The 27,382-nt window shown below is 36.2% G+C and overlaps 1 protein-coding gene across 50 annotated transcripts in view; it reads left to right on the top strand.

The window, feature by feature from the left end:
* Positions 1-27,382, top strand: part of LRRC7 (leucine rich repeat containing 7) — a 537,967-nt gene that overhangs the window by 369,781 nt on the left and 140,804 nt on the right. For all 50 annotated transcript variants that reach the window (XR_014807988.1, XR_014807993.1, XR_014807989.1 and 47 more), the window contains 2 exons: positions 15,622-15,696; positions 21,778-21,922. Coding sequence is in view for 38 of the 50 variants with exons in the window: in XM_084964727.1 (XP_084820853.1) it covers positions 15,622-15,696; positions 21,778-21,922 (220 nt within the window). In the remaining 12 variants the exon portion in view is untranslated. The remainder of the gene's footprint in view (positions 1-15,621; positions 15,697-21,777; positions 21,923-27,382) is intronic.

Here is a 27,382-nt window from a genome sequence, read left to right as displayed (position 1 = left end):
CCTTGATCCTTGTAGATTGCACCAATAAATATTATAATTTTACTAAATTACAGAGCAGTAATTAGCCCTCAAATGGGGGTTAATAAAGGAATCAACACAGTACCATAAGAATAATTTGGGTGCACTGATGTAGAACTATATTGACAGGTTAATATACCCTGGCAAACAGCTCTTTCAACTGTTGCATGAAACTATTAAAAAATATATAGTTTATTAGTGTAGTTCATATGATAGAATTTGGGCAAAGAAAAATAAAGCTGAGAATTTTGAAGTGTTTTAAAGCAAATCTGGAAACAAGGAAATGTTAAAATCTGACCAAAGACATAATTGACTTTATTCTCTCACTAGTTATAAAGTATCTGGTCAGGAAGACCTTTCAGAAGAGATCTTTGCCCCTTTTCCCTTTTTTAAGGAAAGGGAGGAATGTTAGGTGGTAACTGTGTAAAATGAAACACAAAGCTGCAAGACAAGAATAGCTGGATAAACTGGTAAATGATAACAACATAACTTGTATCTTCCCCGTTTCTTACTCCATCACTGAACCTGTGCTAAAAGTAGAATGTGCTTACAAATAGGAAAAAAAATAAAATATCTGATCAGATAGATGAATATTATTTTCCTCCTTCATTTTATTTGTTCTTTAGCTTTGTGTACCACTATAATTTTTACCACAGTATTTAGTCCTGGATCCCATATCTCTCTCCATTTACCTGTATCTATATTTTGTTTGAGGTCGCATTGTAATACTCTTGAGTTTTCCCTCCCCTACATGCACATGCACCTATATCCCATAAGGGGGCACTGGACATGAGCTTGGTGCTTGGTAAGTAGTTGTCAAATTTCCAAAGTGGTCAATTAGAATATTTACAAATAAATATTCTAAGTTTGAATACTAATAATGAGAATATTATAAGTTGCTAGGTTTAGTTATTATTATAATGATGATGATGATGATGATGATGATATGAAGTATTAGACCAACCAGGTTTAGGGATAAATGTTGTAGCACGTTATCAATTTTCTTTACCAGTTTATATTGTTCTATGTGGGTTATGGCAAAACACATGTAATAAATATGCAGCAGTACTTATACCATCTGTGTTCTGATCTGATCCTTAATTAAGAATAAATGTATAAGTGAAGAGTAAATATTAGATTATGTTGTAAATGTAGAAGTGACTTATTCAGGAGTGATAAACTATAGTATGTTAAGGAATAATAAAATTAAAATATGCAAAATTAATAACTCAGTGTTTATTTAAAATAACTCATGGAGCTCTAATAATGTTTAGATGTATTTATGGTTCTCAAAATGCAGTTTAAAAGCTTGTAATGGGAAGTCCCCATTTGGCACAGTGGATTAAGGATCTGGTGTTGCCCTAACTGTGGCACAGGTCAAAACTGCAGCGTGGGTTCAATCCCTGGCCCGGGAACTTACACATGCTGCTGTTGGGGTCAGAAAAATAATTAAATAAATAAAGCCCATAATGTGTAACATACAAGATTTTATTGATGTAAATACCATTACTATGCAGTGAAATAAGTAGAATAAGTATAAGGGTTTTCACTTCTCTAATGGGAAAAGTAAAGTGCAGCAAGATTAAAGGCTTCTAATTATAGATAATACTATTTTTTAGTTTTTCATTTAATACATATGTATTAAGCCTAAGGCTAAGTGGTAAGGATACAATGGTGATGACTCATTTTCCCATTTCCTAATTACCACAAATTAAAGGCAGGCTATCTTTAAACCCAAATATAAATGGGTCTTGTCTTGGCTCTGTTTCTGCCTACCTCTAATGAGCCACTCTTGCCACCAAACACATCACAAAATGGTCTTCACATGGAAAGATTTTTAGTTTTTAATACAGGTTCTCACTTCTGCTGAACAAATTTAAGATACTGACATAAGGCATGAAGTCTTATCATTTACTGGCTTTCAGGCAGAAAAGATATGCATGCGTACTTGACAATCCAATTTCTTATTTGATACATTTCTTACTGCTTAGCTGACTGGTGACGTAATTTCTCTGTGGTTTTCTGTACAAATCATTGAGCATTATACAGTTTCATAGAAAACTCATTATCTTATATACCAGATATTGATTACTGATTCTCAAAGAATTTAAATTCTGAATTACATTGACATCACTCTGAATAGAAGTAGTCATTTATGATTCAGAAAGTACATCAGTTTTGCTGTACATCTTGATGAACTTCAAAGGTCATTGGTGATATTTTTGGCAATAAGCACACTGCTCCAAAAGGTCACAACAATGAGTATGGAACTAGCAATTTCAAAAGATTTCAGGTTTTTGGTTTGCCAGATATACTAACTTTCGCTGTACTAAGTAAAATTCAATAATGTTATCATCAAGTGGTAATAGAAAAAGAATTTTCCCAGTATCTATAAAAAATAAGATTACTGCTATACATAGATTTTTACATATTTCTTAGAAGTTCCATTAAAAACAATTCTCACTGCTATTGTGAATTATTAGGGGGATTAAATAACAGTGGTAAATAAAAAATAATGACTCGGAATCATTTTCCTTCAGTTGTATAAAGTATATTGGAAAAAATATTTATCTTATCTGAAAAAATGAAGCGATTTTAGATATTTTCAAACATTAGCTCATAGGTATGTGTAAATTGTAGAATATGGTGTATCTAAGAGTATATGTCTGTATTTCCAACATTTCAAATATTAATAAGAGATGGAGAAAATATGTATAACATGGAAATTATATAGTTAACCAATACTATACTTTGCACTAATGGACTTCCATATATCATCATATATAATGATTCTAAAATTTAAAATTGCATTGAGATCTACCCATTTTTCTGTATCTGGAAAATACTTACACCTATAAAATTTTCTTTAACCAACTGGTCCTTAATATAAGTTTTTCATTTCTACTTTAACATTATTTTTTCTTTCCTGATTTGCTATTTATCCTTTATTGTCTGATTTTAGCAATTAAGTTCTAAGTATGGCCTATGTAGCTGTATTTTAGGGACCCCAGCCTCAAAATACAGGTCATGATGATTTTCACAAGAGCAGTTTTGAGGGAAACATTTAAGTGGCTTTAAAGGTACATGGGAGATAAAAAAGCAAAGGTAAATCATGGCCAAACTTTTTCTAAAGTGTTTTCTGTGAAGAAGAGCAAACAAATGGAAAAAAAGCTGGAAGAGACTATAAAGGAAATGAAAGTAGTATTTTTATTTAATGATGAGACAAACTAAAATAAAGCATGTTTGAATGCTTTGGGGGGTGACCTAGTAGAGACTAGGTGTGTTGGGAAAAAAGATTACTCCAGCTCTGGATCCCTGCAAAGACAAGAAAAGATTGAAGATATATGATCCAGAGCTGAAATGGACAAAAAATGACAGAAATTTGGTGCGTGGGGGAGAATGGGGTAGAGGTGGTTAATGAAAGAGAACTCCAGAAGTGACTACAAAACACATAAACATGTTGCACTAAATCCAACTCCAGAAGTGACTCCAAAGCACAAAATCACATTGCACTAAATCCAAACTTAATACATCCTCAATTCAACTTAAACTAAAGCTGACTCCAAATGTGCCAGTACACCCAGGAAAGTATGATGGAAGGGAAGTCTAGGTAGCAAAAAAACTGAAATCTTAACCAATTGTTTTTAAAGATATGCCTCTGCAATTTTTTCTAACCATGCATGTGAGAGGCTTAAGCTTAAGCTCCATTACCTTTGGAATAAGTCCACCTCTGGTTGTTTGTTTGCTTGTTCATTTATTTTAGAGACCAATAGGCTAAGTTATGAACTGGGAAAAGAAGGGGCTACAAGATTGAAGAACAATAAAATAGTCTCAGAAAGTTAAAAAGTAACTTCTCAGGGAAAATAGGATTGTCTATTCAAAAATAAATTCATCTAGGTAAATGTGACAAAAGGAAAGAGGACACGTTTTCCAAATGTTTGGAAGAAACTCTTTATAATGTTGGAACGTTTTATCATGAATCTCAGCATGATAAAGAAGAAAAGCTAGATGAATAAAGGTAAATTTAGCATATCAGTGATATAGAATCATTAACTGCTTGAAGAGGTTCTAGGCTGCTGGAATAAGTGAGATAGAAGTACAGGAGCTTATGGTCCACCAGTGGTATTTGCAGTTGAGATTCAGAAGTGATACAGATATTTGTGATGACAAAGGGTAAGTAGGATTTTGGTAGTGAGTTACCAAGATAGTGTGGAAGAAAAAATGGATTATGAATATAGATTGTTTTGTTCAATTCAGTTGGAAATTTTAAAGCACTAGTGTGCACAAGTGTGTACTATGAAAGGAATTGGAAATACAGAGGTAAACAAGATGCAATTCTCTGCTTCAGGGAGCTCACAGCATAATTTGCAAAGGGCTACAGTAGGGATGCCAACACAGAAGGGAGGATTTCTAACCCAATCAGGGATTAGGTGAACAAGCTTAGAGAACACCATTTACAAAGACCTTGTTGCAAGATAAAGCTTAATGCCTTTGAGAACAGCAAATAGTTGGCTTTTTCTTGAGGTTCACATTTAAATGAGGGTGCCGTGAAAGAAAAGACTGAGAAGTAAGCAAGGGTCAGATGAGAGTCATTGTATCACATGTGGTCAAGGTATGCCAGCTTTGTATTCTTTGGGTGATAGAAAAACTGTTTCAAGCAAAAGTGGACATGATGAAATGGCCTAGGGCTGCAGTGTGATGAAAGGGTGGAGAAAGAAGGTAGCTGCAGTTTTTTGGAGAAAGAAGGCAAGAGGGCTAGTTTGAATGATGAGACAGAATGGATGTGTTATACAATTTTTACTGTTAAATTTAGATTGAAACAAGGTTATCAAAGTTTGCAGTCTAGGTGGAGGGTGGTACACAGAGTAGAAATCATGAAACCGGAATTGCTTTCCCTCGTCTAGTTGTTAACATTTTGTAGGACCCAGCCTAAGAGACGTGAAACACCAGAATGTTTGTGAATGTCATGAGAGCTTGGTTGTTTAATTCACTACACTTTCTCCCATGCCTGGCACATAATAGACTCTTAATAAATATTAACTGAATAAAATTCTTAAATGAATTAAAGTCTATCTTTAGCATCTGATCTCCTTTGGCACCTTCATTCTAAGGCCACCCACCAAAGTAGCATCATGCAAAATGTGCACAATACCTTTGCTGTGGAATACTACTCTCCTTTTGAACCTTATTCATCATATCTTACAAAAGTTTAGGATCATGCTTTTGTCTTCCCTGTATATTAGCCATATAATTCTTGGCCCAGTAATTTGCGTTTGTATGCCTGAATATCCTTGTCTACAAAATGGGGATAATTGCTCACACTCACTGAGCCTTGAGCACTAACACTTAGAACCTGGCAGTTAGAAGTGCTTTAAATGTTGTAACACAGTTATTCCTCATTTTCCTCCTCTGTGGGTAGTTGTACTGTCATCTACCTGTTACAGAAGAGGAACCCAAGTCAACATTTTATAGCAAGTAAGTGATAAAGCCTGGATCTGAACTCAGTCTAGCTCCTAAAGCCATGCTCTTAATCATTCTACTGATTGCCTGTTCAAATTAGTATCTACCTGCCCAGTAATAGTTGTGAAGATTCAACATGAATAATCTACAGTTTGAAAAGTGCCTTACTATCGTAAATAACCAATAGAAATTAGCTTTTATTATTATTGTTTGGTTCTTTTTATGCAAATCTTCTTAGGGAGCTATGTGTTCCTTTGAGAAAAGAGTGACTATCTTCTAAAGGAAATTAGATTATTTCATTTTAGACAGATCTAGTTGTGATGCTTACTTACATTCACTTTCCTGCAGTATCCCTTATTGATTCTAGTTCTGAATTGGGAATAAAGAGAGGACAGACCCGCCACTCTTCCTTACAACAACCCTTATATATTCAAATATGCGTATCTTTGACACTTAACATCTTCTGTTCTTCAGCCTGACAGTATGAGGCATGTTAAGCATTTCTCCTGTGGCATGGTCTCCAGATATTCTGAATAAACTCTGGTTTATTGAAGACACTTAAGGCTTAAGCACGTAGAGGGGAACAGCCCACATATGTTGCATGTAGAACAGGATATTGACAGAAAAGATTTTGAAACAACACTGTCACAGTCTGAATTATACTCCCATAGACATTTATAGTGCCTTCTTTGCATGATTGAATGAATGTTCTTATAAACAAGTGAATTAATGAATCTACCAATATTTTCAGATCATTTTGGATACGAATTCAGTCCTTTAATGGATTGTCCCTCTGTGACAACATTATGTCATCTGTGTATTACTTCCTGTGTGCCATAAATATATTCATTTGAGTATTTAAATGGAACATATTGAACTCATATATATATTAAAATATAATAGTTTATGGGTGAAAGCATTTTAATTTCTTATAAATTAATCTTGTTTTATAGCAATGCATTTCATTAATTATTGTCAAGAAGGCTATTCATTCAATAATTTCTGATATATTTATATATATTTTTGTTGTTGTTGTTGTTGTTTTGTCTTTTTAGGACTGTACCCACGGCATATGGAGTTCCCAGGCTAGGGGTCAAATTGGAACTACAGCTGCCAGCCTACACCACAGCCATAGCAACGCCAGATCCTTAACCCACTGAGTGAGGCCAGGGATTGAACCCAAAACCTCATGGTTCCTAGTAGGATTCATTTCCGCTGCACCACGACAGGAACTCCTGTGTTTTTTTTTTTGGTGTGTGTGTGATTTCTAAAATATAAAAATGTTTTTCCTATATGTCGCTTAATTGTAACCAAAACAAAAGCTTTAAAATTTATGAACATTTTAGTAGGAGTGACAACTGAAATAAAATTGAGAAACGTGAAACTAATGTAAACTGGAAATAGGTTCAGACCCTATAGAGCTAACTTTTTATCCCCAAAGAAATTAACTGAAGAAGTTAAATAGTCTAAAGGCATGTAGAACAGAACAATTGAGAGATTGAACAAATAGGCTAGTCATCAAAACCTGAACAATTTTAGTCATTTAATTTTGTGTACCGGAAAGAGTTTCAACAGTGCACCATGGAATGCATGAATAAAAGTTTTCCTAGTTATGAGAGCTATAGAGCTAGTAATAAGCTAAGTGCATTGTTTTTTGGTGTTTTTTGTCTTTTTGCCTTTACTAGGGCCGCTCCCACGGCATATGGAGGTTCCCAGGCTAGGGGTTGAATCGGAGCTGTAGCCACCGATCTACACCAGGGCCACAGCAACTCAGGATCCGAGCCACGTCTGCAACCTACACCATAGCCCACGGCAACGCCAGATCCTTAACCCACTGAACAAGGCCATGGATCGAACCCACAACCTCATGGTTCCTATCGGATTCATTAACCACTGAGCCATGACAGGAACTCCCAATGCATTGTTAAATTTAAAAAAAAAAAAAAAAAGTGGAGGAAAATCAAGAAAAACTGTCTTAAAATATAGTCATGCTTCCTTGGCAAATTGTAAACTCTAACATTGTCAAACAAAACTGGTAAAAGAAATGAAGTAATACTTTGAAGTATTGATCTCAAAATTTAGTACAAATAAACAACTGAAACATCTCAGTGAAATATCATAATTAGGTCACTTTGATTAGAGAACATAATTTTTTAGATTTGCATTGAGTTTTTACACTTATTGATTTGAGAAACCACCTTCTTGTATATTTATAAGCATTTTGGGTTAAGATTTTTATTTTTTCTATTATAGTTGATTTACAATGTTCTGTCAATTTCTGCTATACAGCAGAGTGACCGAATCATACACACACACACACACACATTTTTTTTCTCACATTATACTCAATTAAGTTCCATCACAAGTAACTAGATATAGTTACCCGTGGTATACAGCAGGATCTCATTGCTTATCCACTCCAAATGCAACAGTCTGTATCTACTAACCTCAAACTCCCAGTCCATTCTGCTCTCTCCCCCTCGGCAACCACAAGTCTGTACTCCAAGACAATAAGTTTGATTCTTTTCTGTAGGTAGTTTCATTTGTGCCATATATTAGATTCCAGATATAAATGATATCATATGGTATTTGTCTTTCTCTTTCTGACCTATGTCACTTAGTATGAGAGTCTCTAGTTCTATCCATGTTCCTGCAAATGGCATTATTTTGTTCTTTTTTATGGCTGAGTAGTATTCCATTGTGTATATGTACCACATCTTCTTAATCCATTCATCTGTAGATGGACATTTAGGCTGTTTCCATGTCTTGGCTATTGTGAATAGTGCTGCAATGAACATAACAGGTGCATATATCTTTTTCAAGGAAAGTTTTGACAAGTGTGGGATTGCTGGGTCTTGTGGTAGTTCTATATTTAGTTTTATGAGATACCTCCATACTGTTTTCCATAGTGGTTGTACCGGTTTATATTCCCACCAACAGTGAAGGAGGGTACCCTTTTCTCCACCCCCTCTCCAGCATTTGTTATTTGTTGACTCGTTAATGATGGCCATTCTGACAGGTGTGATGTGGTACCTCATAGTAGTTTTGATTTGCATTCCTCTAATAATCAAGGTTGTGGAGCATTTTTTCACATGCTTGTTGGCCATCTGTGTATCTTCTTTAGAGAAATGTCTATTCAGGTCTCTGCCCATCTTTCTATTGGATTGTTGGTTTTTTTGCTGTTGAGTTGTATAAGCTGTTTGTATATTTTAGAGATTAAGCCCTTGTTAGTTGCATCATTTGAAACTATTTTCTCCCATTCCGTAGGTTGTCTTTTTGGTTTTTTTGTTATTGTTGTTTGTTTGTTTTTTACAGTTTCTTTTGATATGCAAAAGCTTGTAAGTTTGATTAGGTCCCATTGGTTTGTTTTTGTTTTTATTTCTGTGGCCTTGGGTGACTGACCTAAGAAAACATTTGTACAGTTAATGTCAAAGAATGTTTTGCCTATGCTCTCTTTTAGGAGTTTTATGGTGTCTTGTCTTGTATTTTAAGCCTTTAAGCCATTTTGAGTTTATTTTTGTGCATGGTGTGAGGGTGTGTTTTAGTTTCATTGATTTACAAGCAGCTATCCAGTTTTCCCAGCACCACTTGCTGAAGAGATGTTTTTTTTTTCCCATTTTATATTCCTGCCTCCTTTGTCAAAGATTAATTGACCATAGGTATCTGGGTTTATCCATGTTTTGAACCTGATTCCATACTGTTGCTTTCCAGTTCTGCATAGTTTCTTGGAATAAGAATTTTTCATTATTACTGTATCTGCCAGATAATTTCATCAGTTTTAAAACACTTAAGCTATGAAGTTCTCTTTTTAACTTTTAAAGTTCCTTAGTTAAATTTTGACAAAATTAGGTAACTGTCAGATGTTATGTTTTACAGTTATCATTTCTCTTAACCTCATTGGAAGAAAAAAATTGATAGGCATATAAATAAATATAAGCAAACTCTGTTATCCAAATTAGTGGAATAAAAGTAACATATATAGTCAAATCAAGAGAACAGACCAAAATTGCCTATACATGGCAGGACTGATTTCGTTAATGCAAAACATATGTTCTATTTATGCTAAAATTTGTGTAACCATTTTCTTAGCTCATTTCAACTAATCAAAGTAAGAGCACTTCAAAGAGAATTCTAAAGTGCTTTAAGTAAGTGTAAATGTAAAGAAAAGACACTGAAATGTTCTCTGATTCTATGATTAAATTAATGCCTACATAATATGGGAAATTTGGAAAATACAGAAAAAATGCAAAAGAAGAAAAAATAAGTCATTATTCCATCATATTTTTTCTAACATTATAGAAAATGAAAACAAATATAAAAATTTTACAGTAACATATCAAAAACTTGCTAATTAAAAAAATATTAACTTTTTTGTATTTGAGTTAGAGCTTCTGGAGGAAGAAATAACACACTATAGTTCAAGTAGAATTCTTCTATGCTTTCCCTCCTAGTCCTATTCCAATTCCAAGACAATTGCTATTTTTAATTTGGTGCGCTTCTATTCTACATATTCCTATTTTTACTATACATATATGTATTCATAAATATATAACATTTAAAAAATTTTTGCAAGTTGACTTGCTCTATATGAATTTTCTTTTCAAAAAAATTTTTTGACCATGGTGTGCAGTGGCTTGATGCAGGATCTCAGCTCCCATATTAGGGATTGGCAGAGATTGAACCTGGGCTGCAGCAGTGAAAGCACTGAGTCCTAATCACTAGACCATCAGAGAATTCCCTATATGAATTTTCTATATTTAGTTTTTAATTCAATATTGTTTGCAAGATATGTCTTATATTAAAATGTAGATTATTTATTTTCATTGTTGTGTACTATACTAACAAATGATTTTATCGCAATTTGGTTATCTCTTTCCTTGTGCTGTTGTTTATATGGATCGTGACCAACTTTTTAATATTATTAATTATTCTACAATGAAATTTTTCTGCAATAAGATTTTTCTATATTTCACATGATTTTGGTAAGATAGTTGCCCAAAGGCAAATATGAACACTTTTGAGACATGACATATATATTTGAAAATATTTTCCTAAAAGACGACTACTACTTACAATCATCAAAGCCATTTATATGAGTGCCCAGCTCGCAGCACCTTTGCCAGCATTGAATATGCCAAGTCCACTCATTTTTAATGGAAACAATTGACTTTGGGAGTGAAATTAAGTGATATGAAAGAAGGCAATTCATGTGTTGGGTTGGATATACGCCATTTAGTTTAGTTCCAAGATCCAGTTTAAAAGTGTCTATTGATCATGAGATGTCATTGCGTCATCTTTATATTGCTTCAGGATGGTTATGTATTGATCTGCTAAATATATTTTGTCTCTGCTTTTATTAGAAAGTTGCTAAAATTTCTTCTGTAGCATTTTTTATTATAACATCCTGTAATAAAAATATTATCTCATTTTAGAAGTCTGGCATATGCTTTACTTTCTTTATGGGGCATTTGTGATCACTAGCATTCTTCATTATTTCAGTATGTCAATATTAAGCTGTACCATGATGTCATCTTTGGAGCCAGGAGAACTGAGTAACAATCTCAGCAGTAGTTATGCAACCTCCATCAAACTATTCTCATTTTCTCCAGGAAATTATTATTAGATACTTCTTCCATAAAGTAGGACTATTAGTACCTTATTATGTTATTAAATAAATTGAGAAGTTCTGAAATAAAAGAGAAATATTGGTTAACCCCAATTACCCCTTTCCAAGTAGTCTTGGCTGCCTCAGGAGAACCCAGTGTGAGTGATATTTTAGAGGTATGATTAGTCAATTTTATCTGCCATTTTGTCTGACACAGCCAAGGGGGCAAGTTATGCCATCCACCAAAGGTAATCCAAATCCTTAGACATCATGCAAGGCTTTATGTTCCCACGGCATCCTCCCCTGCCCCGACGCCCCAAGACTTCATACTACCCAGGGTTATAACTTGAGTTTCATCATTGCCTAGAACAGCTTTAGAAATCTTGAACTCCTAACTTCTGCTCTCATTCTCATTTCTTAATCCTACTTCTCTCAATCCTTCAGTCCTACTACACTCCTCTCTCATCTCCCGGAAACATCTCTTGTTTCTTCTGTTTTTCCCTAAACTGTCATTAGACTGTCATTCCCCCACCTGGCTCCCCAAAAAGTTAAAATAATTGTCACTGATAGAACTCTTTTGATTGCCCTTAATGTCCTTCTTTATTCTCTGCAAGCAATTCCAGTGTGAACCATTCTTCTTAAGTGCTCTTTGTATACAAAAACCTTGCCCTGCCTGCTCAACAGACTGCCTTGCTCCTTACTTCAGCAAGAGAATTTAAGACCTTCAGACATGCTTTCTGTCAACTTCCAGCCTTCCCTCTACAGTGCCCACCTACCATACACCATTTATCCCTCCCCACTTCCTTATTCTAACGGAAAGTTGTTCATTAGACTTCAGTAACCCCTTACTCTCCGGGACTCCATTTCTTCTTGCCTTCTTCTGTAGTTTGCCCTTCTGATACTGACCCTTTTGAATCACAGGGGTCTTCCTGCCCAGCATCCTTGGTGCCAAGAGAGCAAGACTGCGTTCAGTTCTGAAGCAAAAGGAAAGTCTTGCTCTTTGGTTGGAGAATGGAGAGGTGCAAGCTTGCTCTCTAGAGCACATGCTCTTCATGAAAAGACCAGGATGGGGCTGCTTTGTAGGGATCTGGGAGGGGGTGGGAGGCAGCAGGGTTCTCATAGGGCTGGTGCAGCGTGTCCTCAGGCTCCAGATGCAGTGGCTACAGCATCTCTGCACACAGCCCACCGCCACCATCTTGAGTTGCTGTGCATGCCCATCCCTTCTCACAGGGCTGCTGAGCTGAGGTGTTGGCACAGCCATTTAGCCCTGGGATCTCTGGTCTGAAGTGTTGGGAGCTAACCTCTTGAGGTAGCACTCTAAGAGCAAGTGAAACTAGACAAAGCACAAAAAAAAAAAAAAAAAAAAAGGTTAAACTTTATTTTATTACCCAGATCCTATTCCCTCCCCACCCCAGGAATTGTCAATGGGCTTTGCTGTTTTCAATTCTCAAGTGTTAAGAGTTCCATAGGGTTCCCTCCTCAGTTAGATGCACCTCTGATTTGCTTCACGTTCCCATCAGGGAGTTCGTCCACATGAACTCCCGCTTCTACTTCCAAAAGTAAAAAATTTGTACATCCTTAGTTCAGCCCAAAGCTATCCCCTAAGCTTCAAATTTTAATAGCCAGATGATCTCTGGACATCTCCACCTGTATCTCACAAGAACTTACAACTAATCATGATCAAAACTGAATTCGGTCTCTTTCATAAATCTGGTCCTACATCCGCATTCTGTCTTTCCAGTGGTAGCACCACCACGTGCTGGGAAACCGGGGGACATACCTCTTCTAAAAGTTTCCTGAATCCAACTTCTCTTTATTTCTCATTAGCTCTTTTATTACTGGTCCTACAAAGCTTTTGTGGTTTCTTCTTTTCCTTTTATGACCAGGATAAAGTAATCTATATAAAATATCACTTCCTATTAGAAAACTTTTAGTGACACTCCTTGAACCATAAGATAAAGTCCTATCTCCTTAACAAAACATGAGGCCTTCATAGACACCATTCTCTTTTGTTAGCCTCATTTTCTACTACTTATTCCCTTTCAAACTTAGCACTCCAGGACGACAAACTGCCCATGGTTTTCCTTCATACACCATGCTGTTGCTTATTTATCTTCAACAGAGAAGCCACTCAGCTTCTGTCTAAAATGTGCTTACTCTCCTCTCCTCTCTTCTGACCAGCACCTTCTCATCTCAGCTCCATGAATCCTTGTCTGATTTCCCTTTGTACTAAAGCATGTAGGTTCTCCCTTCTTTACATTCATTTGTATGTTTGCTCAAGAAATAGATGTGAGTTTCTTGAGGGCAGAGACCGTATCGTGTGTTATGGTTCTAGAGCAATGCCTGGAACTTAGAAGCTGTTTAATCAAGTATATAGTGAATGAAGGAAAAAGTAAATTATGAAAGTACTATATATTCATACTCATCATTCTTTTTTTTCATGCACCGTCACTGTGTGGCAAGGGCAGTAGTAGTCACCAAATATTTCATGAATTCCTCCTACATTTCCCAGCCTTCCCTAAACTTAGCTCCAGGCCATATAAACAGTTCTAGATAATGAGCTGGAAGCAGAAGTGAAAAGTGTCACTTCCAGACCAAGATCTTTAAGAATAGTGGCTAATTTCCATATTCGCTCTTCTCTGCTTTGATTCTTCTGGAAATCTTGATTTGGTGGCAACACAAGATCGTGGGGATGGAAATCCACCCTGGACATGTAGTGGGAGTGAGAAGTAATCCTGTTATGTTAAGTTACTGAGATTTCAGCATTAATTTGCTACCACAACACAGTCTAGTCTGTCCTGAATAATGCTCATTGTTTTAAGCTTATCCACTAATCTCTGTCTTATTACATATGTAAGTTTGCTTGAACTTATCAGGTATACAACTCTTTCTCCTCTCCTAGACTTAGAAAAATTGCACCCTATGACTGATGTCTTCCAATGCAGAGGTGGAGAAGTTCACCACCTGTTCACTATGATCTAAGTGACAGTGGGCATGGTTTCCTACACAAAAATATCCACTCCCAATTACTCACACAGTCCTAACTTTTTTCCATGCATAACTTTAGATTTTGATCTTTGTGAAGCATCTCTCAAAAATAGTACCACACTCCACTGCAGTTGTAGGTTAGAGGTATCACAGACAGTCTCCAAAGTAGTTCTGGAAGTCTCTGAAGAGTATGGTCTGACCCACAATTATCAATATTCTTATAGTAACATCGATATAATTCCATTCTTTTCTAAAGTATTCTATCGAACACACTGGCTTTCCTAATTATGTCTGAAATTTTATGAACTATGGTTGTATTTTATTTCAGTGATAATTTTTTCACTTGGAGGAGACAAAAAATCTGACTTCAACTATGGCTTAATTCTGAGCTTATATGATGTCATCAGGATCTATCTTTTAATTCAAACAGGCTCTCCCACTTTTTTCATGCCTTAAACTCCCAGGACTGTACCCTTACAGTTTCAAATCTAGCAGGCAAGAGAAAGAGCTTTTCCCTAGAATTCCCAAAGATCCATTTCTTCTTATCTATTCTGAATGGATTCTGGAGCCAAACCTTTTGGCCAGGTGAATAGAATGCACTTAGGACTTTGTCAGTTCCCTGCAATGGTAAAAAAGGAATCAACATCAAGAGAAGCAGGTGGCTTATAGTGGGGGAAGGGATAATTTCTGGAAAGAAAACAGGAAAGGTCATCATAAATCAAGAAATGATGTTGGCAGCAATAGCAACCTCTATCTTCTCTACATAGTCTGCTGCCCAGGCAATAGAATTTAGCTTCTAGTTAAGGTATTAAAGTGTTTCATTTTGCACTGTATGTTACATTTGAATCATATTCTGTCTTCTTTAAGCTTGTCTACATTATTCCTTTCTCCCACATGATGCTTTGTGTTTTAGTTACTTATATGCATTTATCTCCCCATTAGACGATCAGCTACTTCAAAGCATGAACTGGGTTTGAATAACTGTGGATCCTGCATTGTGTCTTTTACATAGTAGGCATCCTCATTATTCAAGAAATAATTATTTGTTGGGTAAATGAAAAGATAAGAAATGAATGTGTCTTATTCGTACTATTATCACATCATGATAATGTAGTGCCTGTTGAGGGAGAGGAGAGATGTTTATGTGTATGGGACTAGTACACAATTTTGGTGAAAACCTACTATTTATTAAACACTGTGGCAAACAAGGGGATATAAGAATAAAGTCTTTTCAAACTAAAGCTTTCTCTGCTCTTCAAAACTTATTCTCTAGTGAAGAAGATAGAATATTATGGAGTGTTAAGGGAGAGTAATAGATTCTAACTTTTATTATTGTTGTTCTTATTGTTTCCACATCAATTCTAGGTTGGCTACCTCCGTGACTACCAGTTTTGCTGAAGGAGTTCTGTTAAACATGGAATTTCTTAGAGAATTAATACCAGATTCCCAAAGAAAAGGTCCAGATCCAAGAAATTACATCTTATATTGTGATAAGAAAAGACTAATTTAGTTTTCTTCTTCTCCCTCCTTTCTCCCTACTTCTTTTCCAGCCTGAAGTTCTGGATCAAATACAAAATTTAAGGGAGTTGTGGATGGATAACAATGCATTGCAAGTGCTGCCTGGGGTATGTAAGTTTTTATTATGCCATGTTGTCTAGCACCTATGTTGTGTATTAGTTGTAACAGATATTGATTAATGTTACATCTTAAATCTCAATGTTTTCATCTCAAAGTTAAACATTTTTTTAGGAGATTTCAGTCACTAAATGTTTTTTCACTAATTTATATTTTAATATTTTATATACCTTTCGTGATTGTCATAGGTGTGTAAATAAAATAGGTGTATGAAAGATTTTTCTTGTTCTCTCTAGGAGTATATTTTTCATTTCTTTCCATACTTACTATTTTTCAAAAGCTGAAAAATTCATGTTGTTATGTAAAAAAAGAAAATGCTATATATAATACCAAGTTTTAGTTTTGCAAAATTAACCTTCTTATCGGTAACTAGATAACAGTTTCTGCTATATTGCTAGAGCTCTTACACGAAACAAAAATTCTTTCTCAGTTCAGGTCATTCCTAATAGAACCTATTTGAATTTTTTATGAAGGCAGGGAGCATAAAGTGTTAAAAATAGAAGGTTAAACTAGAGCCAAATTTTTTTTCTCAACTAACAGAAAAACCAGTAATACCTCCCGAATATTAGGTTTACCAGTCAACTCATTGAGTGTGACTACTCATTCCTTTTCCATCCAGTGAAAGAATGGCTTTCCATAAAACACTACCTCTTGCCACTGATAACACATGCACTCATATGTAAGCGCACACACACAGACACATGTGCGCATGCTCTAACCAGACTAACCACAAGGCTTCCAGTGGTGAAAGCCAAATCTAAATCCTTGCATTGGGCTGAGTAACCAGAGCAGCTGGATGTGTAATAATTCTTCAGCCACTGAGATTTAGATGTGTGTTCCCAAAGCCCAATCTATTCCTTCTTTGAATTGACATTAAAAATTTCCTTAAAATAATTACAGAAGTAACAAGAACAAGAAGCTTATCCTCTTTTGAACAAGCATGAGACTATACAAAGAAGAAAATCTGACAGAAGATGATAAAAAAAAATACTGTCTTCTCATACCAAAAGAATGCATTTCTGCTATCATCATAGATGCAAAACAGAAAGCATGCACATTTTCTATTTATTGATTTATTCAAAAACTATTTACAAATATACCTCTATGAACTAGAAACCATGCTAATATCAGGATTACAAAGATAATATATGCAATGACCTTGAATATATTTGTTTGAGGGGCTCACACATAAGAGGAGAGACAAATCGGGATTCCACTGCATATAACAGAGACTGATTTGTGTCGTATTCAAGGTATGTACAAACCCTGGAGCACACAAGTAAGACACTTACTCCAGCACAAGTAAGACAGTGATCAATTTCTTGCGGATTGAGGAATCAGAATGTATATCTAGTTGGAAAAATTCTATACCTGCTTCTTCAATCTATTTGTTTATTCAAAAACACTTACATAGAATTTATCACGGGCTAGGCACTATGTAGGTATTTTACAAATGACTCTCCAAATCCCCGTAACAACTTCATGAAGTAGGGCTTATTACCATCCCCATGTTATAGATGAAGAAATTGAAATAGAAAAAGTAAATAACTGGGCCAAGGTCACATGGCCAGTAAATGGTATAACTGTAATTCAAACCAGCTCCAGAGGCTCTTGTTCACTATGATGCTCCAAAATGCTGTTGCTAGAGAATCAATAGAAGGTGCAAATGAGAATTAGGCTCTTTGTTATGTTCCCAAAATTCAATCTTGGAAATCAACTCAGACTTTGCATTCCTTAGTTAAGTGTATTATTTAAATGGAAACGTAGTGATTAAACCTTCTGCAAAACAGAGGAGTTCAGTCTAATTTGTCTGTTTCAAAGGTAGATTTTTCGTATAGACTGCAAGCTTTAAGTGGATTTCTTGCTTTAGTGAGTACACTTGAATTCCACATTATGCAATTCTCCTTGTGGGAATACCCCACACCTCCCTGCTTTAAACAGGCAGGGAAATGCTTGACTTTGAAAGGCTAATTTTGAAGGCAGTCTTCAACCCACATCTATCAGTTTCACAGCATGATTAATCCTAAATATTTCGTGTCACAAGACATAGGGGGAGAAAAAGCAAGTTCATTTTATTATTAGTTCATGTATCATCATACATTAAGCTAATATACTTTTTAAAAACTTTTGGAAACTGGGCTATCATTTTTCCACTCTGTTTTTCATAAGTTAAAACAGCAAATAGAGGGAGTTCCCATCGTGGCTCAGTGGTTAACGAATCTGACTAGGAACCATGAGGTTGCAGGTTCCATCCCTGGCCTCGCTCAGTGGGTTAAGGATCTGGCGGTTGCCGTGAGCTGTGGTGTGGGTCAGTGGCTACAGCTCTGATTCGACCCCTAGCCTGGGAACCTCCATATGCCACGGGAGCAGCCCAAGAAATGGCAAAAAGACAAAAAGACAAAAAAACAAAAAACAAACAAAAAAAAAAAAAACAGCAAATAGATAATGGTCAAAAATTAGTTTGCTACGTAGCTCTCTCTTGTGACCATCACTCTAAGATCAGTCAATTAAAATATGACTGTAAACAGTGAACTGCAATGTCTTCTTTTGCTTGTGATGGCTTCCACCTTTGTTATTTGTTGTCCACTGCTCATCTGTAGACCTCTCTTATGTCCAGAAAGATGTTGGAGCAATATTTAATATCCTCAAGAACTCTGAGACACTGAGCCTCAAAAGCCTTTATCACTCCAGGCTACTATTGCCTTGAAAAGTAGGGTTTAGAAAGACTTGAAAATAAACATCAAAGTGTTATTTTGTTTCCCCGTAAAAAAATGTTTAGAACCTTCACACCAAAATGTTGAGGTGTGATGGAGACAGCATTTCAGGAAGCTTCCAAGAGAAATGAAATTTTCTCATGATAAAGGAACAAAAAAAAGAAACGCACACACATACACATATATCATTCTTTCTGTGTTCACCAGAAGAGGTAAGCTAAGGTAACATAATAGTTCCTCAGGGTAGCGTGTTGTAAGTAAAGTGACAGTGTTTTTCCAAGTGACACATTTCCAGGCATGAGGAGAAAGTCATCCCTCTGGCCTGACTCACCCAAAGTACTCAGCTTCTTTTTCCTTTTTTTTTTTTTTTTTTTGTCTTTTCGCCTTTTCTAGGGCCACACCTGCAGCATATGGAGGTTCCCAGGCAAGGGGTCTAATCGGAGCTGTAGCCTCCAGCCTATGCCACAGCCACAGCAATGCCAGATCTGAGCTGCGTCTGCAACCTACACATAGCTCACGGCAGCGCCAGATCCTCAACCCACTGAGCAAGGCCAGGGATCGAACCCACAACCTCATGGTTCCTAGTCGGATTCGTTAACCTCTGAGCCACGACAGGAACTCCAAGTACTCAATTTCTAACCTAGAAGCTCTTCAACTCTAAGACTGTGTTCACACTCTCTGCCCAATGGGGAGCTGAAGGGGCAGGGCTAGAGATAAGTGCTAGGTTAATTGCCAGTGAGTGAGAGGTCAAGCAGTGCCAATCTAATCAATAGGCTTTGTGTCTGTAATCTGATAAAAGTGAGTTTGAATATTAGCTCCTCTTATTAATGGGACAACATTGGAATGTTCCTTGTAGTGAATCCTGTCATACGTCATCTTCTTGGAATGAAGAACCCACTCTATTCCCCCAGCCTCTGAGAATGCTGCTTGCAGCTTTCTAATTTCTTCAGGCATTGCCTACAGCTGATGAGAATTTTCTCACACAGGCTTGGACTCCTAGTCCAGTAAATATCCCTCCAAGGTCAACCAATGCAAGGGTACGAAGGCCTGACCCCGTCACCCTACTCAAGACAACCGTAGGGCAGTCCCAATTTTGGAACTCCTTGGTCAGCTGGGGAAGTCCTCAAAACTTCATCACAGCTCAAGCTCTTCATCTGCTGTCCTGCTTCCTTCCTTCTCTCTTTCTTTCCACTGGTATTAATCCCAGGAATCCCTTTTATAAATTTCCCTTGGTCTCCATTTCTCAGGGAACCCAATGTCTGATGTTCCTTAACCTCTAAGTTTTAATGTTTGTCAAAGTGCAGATTCTGATTCGGTAGGTCTGGGGTGGGTCTGAGATGCTACATTTTTGACAAGCTCCCAAGTTGCGCCAATGCTGCTGGTCTGTAAAACACACTTTGAGTAGCAAGAATATAAAGTGTTAAATCAGCTAATAGATAAAGTACTTAGCACAGGGCCGAGTGTTTTTGTGTTATAAATTTGTGAATGCAATATTTGTTTATTTATACTCTGTCAAATAATTAGAGACAGTATAGTAAAATATATGCAAGGAGACCAACAAATAGATGAACCACTGACCACAGATATGTGGGGAATATTAATTTGCCAAACATTCCCTTAAAGAAAAAAAAAATGAAGAATTTCATCTTGCTCTAATTCCTGGGATTTATGTCCCATCTAAGTGCTCAGTGTTCACTCCTCACCCAGCATTTGACTTGATTCCTCCCCTGTCCTCAGCAGTCAGATACCAATCCAATTATTCCACTTCTCAGTTTTTCTCGAGCCCATCCCCTCTTCATCCTCACTTTTGCTGCCTTAACTCAAGTCCCTTCATCTCCCAGATCCTTCGAATCCTGCCAGATCTCCTCTAACTCTAGGCATGAATCGTCCCATCACATTTCCCGGAAATTATTATTTCAAGCCATAAATCTGATTATGTCATTTGCCATCCTAAAAGCCTTGAGTAGCTCTCCTTGCCTATAAGAGTTCACATAATCCTCACATAACATGTAAGGCCTTTTAACAGCTAGCCTGCTTCTTATAATCTTACCTTCATCACTATATTCAGTGACTGTGAATTTCCCACACTTCCTCAAACACACTGTGCTTTTACACACTTCTCCGTGCTCCTTTCCAGGTACAGACAAGTTTTCCTTCTCTTGACAAGTAATGCCTTCCAGGCCATTTGCAGCCCTGTGTTTCTACGGCATTCGCTGCATGCTTTTGTTATTGCACATATCATACGTATTATAATTATTTGCTTATTTGACAGTTCCCTTCACTGCTATGAGCGCCTTAAAGATAAAGACTTTATCTGTATCATGACAAGTCTCTCCCCATACTTAGCTGACTTATTCATGATTGTTCTTCAACACAAGCTGTGGTACATAGTAAATCCGCAAAAAGAACAGTTGAATGGACAAAATATTGATTCTGCTTAGTAGGATAAAGTCTAAATCACACTTTATACCTTTCTTCTGCATCTGAAATTGTAAGAATCAGCATGTCAGTGTATGTTGTTTTGGTAGCAACTTTCTTTCTTTCATATATTTATTTAATTCAGTGGCAACTTTGAAATTAATATTGTGTTATCTTTTAACATATACCTCTATATTGAGATATATTTACATATCGTAAAATTCACCCATTTAAGATACACAGTTAAATGGCTTTTAGAATACTCATATAATTGAACAGACATCACCACAATCTAATTTTTAGAACATTTTTATTACCGTTAAAAGAAACCGGAAGCCGTTAGCGGTTACTCCCTTCCTCCTGACCTCCCTCCTGGCCTCTAGCAACCCCAGTCTACTTTCTCTTTCCATAGATTTGCCTATTCTGGACAATTCGTATAAATGGAATCATACAATAGGTGGTCTTTTGTGACCGGCATCTTTTACTGCATATATTTTCAAAGTTCATCCATTTTGTAGCATGTATCATTGCTTCTATTGCTAAATAATATTCCAGCTTATGAATATACCACATTTTATTTTTTCATCAATTGATGAGTTATTTCCACTTTTTGACTGTTGTGAATAACACTACTTTGAACATTTGTGTTTCTGTGTGGACATATGTTTTATTCTTGAGTGTGTACCTAGGGATTGCTGGGTCATATGGAAACTCTATGTTTAACAGTTTGAGGAATGGCCCAGCTGTTTTCCAAAGTGGCTGCATAGTTTTACATTCCTAATAGAAAGGTATGAGGATTACAGTTTCTTTACATTCTCACCAGCACTTGTTATTGTTGCATTTGCTTTTAAAATTAATTTTCTAGTTGTGGTCTTTACAACTTTAAAATATCTGGTGAAAGTTTCTCAACTAACCCTGAGTTTATGCAATGTCATCAAGTCTATAGGGAAGTTAAAGATGTTGGTATACCTGGATATGTCAAAAAACAGAATAGAAACAGTTGACATGGACATTTCTGGATGTGAAGCCCTGGAGGACCTCTTACTGTCATCCAATATGTTGCAACAGTTGCCTGACTCTATAGGTGAGAACATAGTATTTTGTCATGAATGTTTATGTCAAATACACTGTTTTCTTTTTTGTCACTGTGGTTTGTCTGCAGAGGTAGGGAATATACTGTTAGCATGATATTAATAAGTTAGAATGATCATCATTCAAGATAATAAAATATTTTACCAATATCTTTAAATGAAGAGGTAACTCTAGCTGTCAAATTTAAAAAGCGTCTTCTATTAAAATGATCCTGAATTGGTAGATTTTAAAATTTTAGATCTAAGTTGTAAAAAGTTAGTATAAGGAGTATATATCTTAGATTAAGAGTACTTTGATAACCAAGAATGTCTCCTTTTATCACTATAGAATTACAGTATCTTATATCCCCAGGATTGCTATATTCTATTTTTAATATTGTTGTAACATTGTTATAATCTAGGAATAACATAAGGATAGCATAATAAATATAAAATGTCTTTATAGTTCTATAGGTGAGAACTATAAACTAAAAAAAAAAGACACCTCATCTTTTACATGCTGTTAATATCCAGGAGGGGAGATATTTTATCTATTAATATATATTCACCACTCAATCCATTTTGGTCATAAATTTTTATATGAGTAAAATAATGAAAGAATCTAACTTAAATAGAGATTAAACCTTTTGTATAGATACATTACCATTATTATTTACTAGAGGACACACCTAGGAGAGTAATTATCAAACTACTTAACTTTGAAATATAGTTTTTAACACTCTTTGAATTAGATGTGTCATATGTCCTGGAACTTATTAATAATGGAACTTATTAATGAAAATTAGGTCACAACCTAGGTAGTCTGATTGAAGAGAAGCTGGAATATAAGTCAGTTTCCCAATTTTTTCTTCAATATTTTATTGCTTCCATTTTCACTATTTTTTTCGGGCTAATAGAGAATACTAATTTTAACAAAATGGGCTAGCATTTCTTTCTTTGTAGATTTGATGACTTTAATTTATATAATCATATATTTTCACAACAGTGTTTCTCCAACTTACTCCACCATGAAACTTATCTGAAAGCTTTACTAAACACTTCTACGTTTCCAGACTCTTTCTTTGAAAATTCTGATTCAATGTGTGTAATAGGCCCTTTGTTCTGTATTCTCATTAAACATCCTAAATGGATCTTATGATCAGATAAGCTTAGAAAATAGTATTTTATGTTGTAGAAGGTAAGGAAATATAATTGTTTGAAAGAGCATCCTCTGGTCAAGATAATAGGAATGGTCATCTGGTTAAGATAACCATCTAATCAAAGTACTATAAGTTCTCCTCCTACTCAGTCACCACCCCATACCTCTTCAAAGACATAATGAGAATAGAATAACCACTTACATTAGAAGAACGTATTTTTGTTCATTAATTCCTCCTCCATACAAAGAACTATGCTGGTGTATAGTAAATCCTCCTTAAACATTTAGTAAATAAAATAATTTGGCCCTGCTTAAGAAGAATGAACATATACCTGGACCTGAGATATAATGGAAACAGCAGTGACCCCAGGCCCAGTGGTCTCCAGACCACAAACAGAAGTGGCAGCCATAGACTCTGTTCCTGCAGCATAAAAACAAAAGGACCTTAAGTGTAATAGGGAAATAGAAACTTTGAAGATTGAGGCAGGTAACTCTTTTATGGGAAAAGAGACTGAAAAACACTGCAACTAATATCTGGAGCAAGGGTGGGAGGAGAGAACAGATACAGATTCATGGCTGAAATTAGCATGTCACAAGCTGGTTTGGACTGAATCTTCAAATCCACATTGAATGAGAACCCTATGTTGCTAATAAAAGACCTGGTTCTGAACTTCAGAACCTTGGGGGTCAGCTGGAGGTAACCATAAAAGTAACCAGACAGGAGGGGTGAGCATAGGTGAGGAGAAAATATTCACCCTCTCGAATGAGCATGAAAGCAAAAATTTTAAAGGAAAACTTATTACAACAACCAAAAACTCAGACAGTAGGAAAACTTACCCCAAGGGAAACCGAAGTTATCAAGCAATGGAAACAATTATTTTAAGTATGTGCAGAACCTCAAATAGATAAAAGGAAAAAATATTGGTAAATATTTTTAATAACTTAAAAAAACAAAAACAGGAGCTATGACCAAGAACAGGTAGTTTTAAAAAAGAACCAATTAGAATAAATACATAAATAAATAAATAATAAAAAGGAGTTCCCATTGTGGCACATCGAAAACGAATCTGACTAGGAACCGTGAGGTTACAAGTTTAATCCCTGGCCTCGCTCAGTGGGTTAAGGATCCCATGTTGCTGTGGCTGTGGTGTAGGCCAACAGCTGTAGCTCTGATTGGACCCTTAACCTGGGACCCTCCATATGCCATGGGTGCAGCCCTAAAAAAAAAAAAAGAAGAAGAAGAAGAGGAAGAAGAACCAATTAGAAATTCTGGAAATGAAAAAGTCACATAGTGAAATAAAAGAAGATATAATTATTTAAAATATCTCCCCTTGAAAAAACAGACTAGAAAAATAGCCTTCTGGTCTGGGGAAAGCAGCATGTATAGGTGATAGAAAATATCAGATTAGATCTTTGGCCAGCATTAAACAGATTAGCACAGGCAAGTGTTATTATATATTTAACCCCTTCATTTAGAATCTGAGTGGTTCTCAAATTAAGAAAGTACCTTTGGGGAGTTCCTGTTGTGGCTCAGCATGTTAAGTACCCAACATAGTGTCTGTGAGGCTGTGGGTTCAATCCCTGGCCTCACTCATTGTGTTAAGGATCTGGCATTGCCACAAGCTGCAGTGTAGTTTGCAGATGAGGCTCAGATCCGACATTGCTCTGGCTGTGGTATAGACTGACAGCTGCAGGTCCGGTTCAACTCCAGCCCACGAACATCTATATGCCCGTAGGTGCAGCCATGGGAAAGAAAAAAAAAAAAAAGAAAACACTAAAAGTCAAAAAAAAAAAAAAGTTCCACCAACAAAAGACACAAAATAACTGAAAATAAAATTAAAATAATTTTTAAAAGAGCATTGTTATTAGATTTCTCCTCGAACTCTTTGGATTCTTTTGACCTTTTAGGGAAAATTGCATTTATACATCTACAGAGGTTCCAGAGTACCTGATTATACATGTAGAATGATGGACCCTCCTCTGAGAATTTTCTTATTGATCAAGAGAAATACCTGGGATAGAAGACTAAGAACTCTGTTCAAAGGCCCTAAATTAATTAATGGATTCCAACTGGATGGAAAATTGCTTCTTGTCTTTTTTATTTGAGCATTGATTGTCTATTGGGCTACCAACATTTAAAAGAAGACAAGAAATGTCACAGTATTAATAAAGGAAAGTAGCAACTAAAAATCTTTACTTCCTTTACTCCTATTTTAATTCTGCAACTATGGGGCATTTGAATGAAGTGGTATATTTAACAACAAACTCTGTATGTATGCTGAGTCCCTTTACTTGTGTAGGTTCCAGGGAAAGGGAAAGGGGCTCTTTTCCTTTTCTAGATAGAATTTTAATAATCAGCTTCTTTGGATAGCAGAGAAACTTTCTAAAGGAGAATATATATATTTTTTTACTTCCCAAAATAATTAATCTTATTCACTTAGTGGTGAAGGATGTGGGTTTTGCAATCTAGCTACCTGAATGCAGATTCCAGCTTTCCTGCCTTCCTGGCTGAGTGACCCTCCACAAGCTGTTTAATCTCTCTGTGCCTTAATTTCACTGTCTTTTAAGTGCAGAAGTAATAGTAGTACCTGCATCAGGGGATTATTTTGAAAAAATGAATTAATATATGTAAAATTGCTTAGAACAATACCTGACACATTATAAGTGCTCAATCAATTTTAGCTCTTGTAATAATATAATAATTATTATAATCTTAGATTTGATACGTACACAGCTATTAGCTTTCAAAATTCTAGTATATATTCATAAGTGCTATGTAAATATTTTCTATTTTTGACAATAAATTATATCAGTGTTTAATACACAGATAAACTCATAGTAAAAGACCTCTTTTCTCTTCCTTTTCAGTATGTCTTAGTTGGGAATATAGGATAAAGAGGTTGGGAAATGTGGAAGGAATAGGATAAAATGATTCCTTGATTCCTGAGAGTAGAAGAGAGTCCAAGCGGATATGATACAGATATACAGTAAGGGAATTATCCGCCAAAGGAAGTCATGAGCAACAGAGCTGAGGCTGATGACCTTTTTCCGCTCCAATCATTTTCCAGACAAGCAGATTCCTACAGAAGCTCTAGGATCTGTCCAAAGAGCATACCCTTGGGTGGAATATATGGGTGACAAATTAGTCACACCACAAATGTGTGATGTTCCTTTAAGCCCACAGATGTGTAACTAAGGAGGGAAGCCTAACTTTTAAAGCTGTAGCAGCCTCTGTCAACTGTCAGAGCCACTACTCCATTCTTTGGGGGAAAAAAAACCAAAACACTGCTGACCAATCTTTTCTTCTTCTTCTTTTTTTTTTTTTTTTTTTTTTTTTTTTTTTGTCTTTTTGCTATTTCTTGGGCCGCTCCCGTGGCATATGGAGGTTCCCAGGCTAGGGGTCCAATCGGAGCTGTAGCCACTGACCTACTCCAGAGCCACAGCAACGCTGGATCCAAGCCGCGTCTGCAACCTATACCACAGCTCACGGCAACGCCGGATCGTTAACCCACTGAGCAAGGGCAGGGACCGAACCTGCAACCTCATGGTTCCTAGTCGGATTCGTTAACCACTGAGCCACGACGGGAACTCCCAATCTTTTCTTCTTAATCCCTATCCTGCTTGAAGATTTTCTCAGACCTGGGGACTGTGATTTTCTTAAAGACTGCTTTGCAACCCAGCCCCACATGTCTCCTGAGCCAGTCAAGTGATGAATGTCAACCCTTCTCTGGCTCCAGTGGCAGGCAGACGCAGTAGTTTTATCAGGTCTAACAACTCATAAAAAATTTAGTTGTAATTCCTAGTACCCAGTTTTATTTTAACAATTGATGAACAAGTTCAAGAGTTCTTTTACATTTCCAAAGTCGATAGTTTTTTACACACACACTAGAAAAGCTTAAGTGACTCAGTCACCCTTTGAACATAGATAAATATGAATATGGCAGTGTTCAAATTTCAGAGATAAAATACCCCAATAAGAACTGTCCTCTTTCCCAGGTGCTGCTGTTTTCAGCCTCGTATCCTAAGGGCACAAGGTGATGTATTAAGCTCCAAATATTGTAGGTACTTTCTCACAGCAGTCTGATAGAGAGAAACATTTCTCACTAGAGTAGAGATTCTGAGTGCTTCTGCAGAATAGGTAACTGAGAATACTGAAACTTATGGTACAAAAACAGTGTTATTTCAGATTTTTTGTGATTTACTTTTTGCCATTTAAGGAAGGCTCAAAATACTTGCAGTGGGTAGGCATGACCTACAGCAGTGCTTCTCAGAGCATGTTCGCACAACACCTCTATAAAAGGTAACTCTGTGTGTG

This window comes from Sus scrofa, chromosome 6 (genome assembly GCF_054392235.1).
Source record: "Sus scrofa isolate SSC_HxYL_T2T_F1_AM1 chromosome 6, Sscrofa_HxYL_maternal_Yorkshire_Landrace_v2.0, whole genome shotgun sequence".
In the NCBI taxonomy this organism is placed as follows: Eukaryota; Metazoa; Chordata; class Mammalia; order Artiodactyla; family Suidae; genus Sus; species Sus scrofa.
The sequence above is the reverse complement of the archived record's forward strand: the minus strand, read 5'-3'. Positions and strand labels throughout refer to the sequence as shown.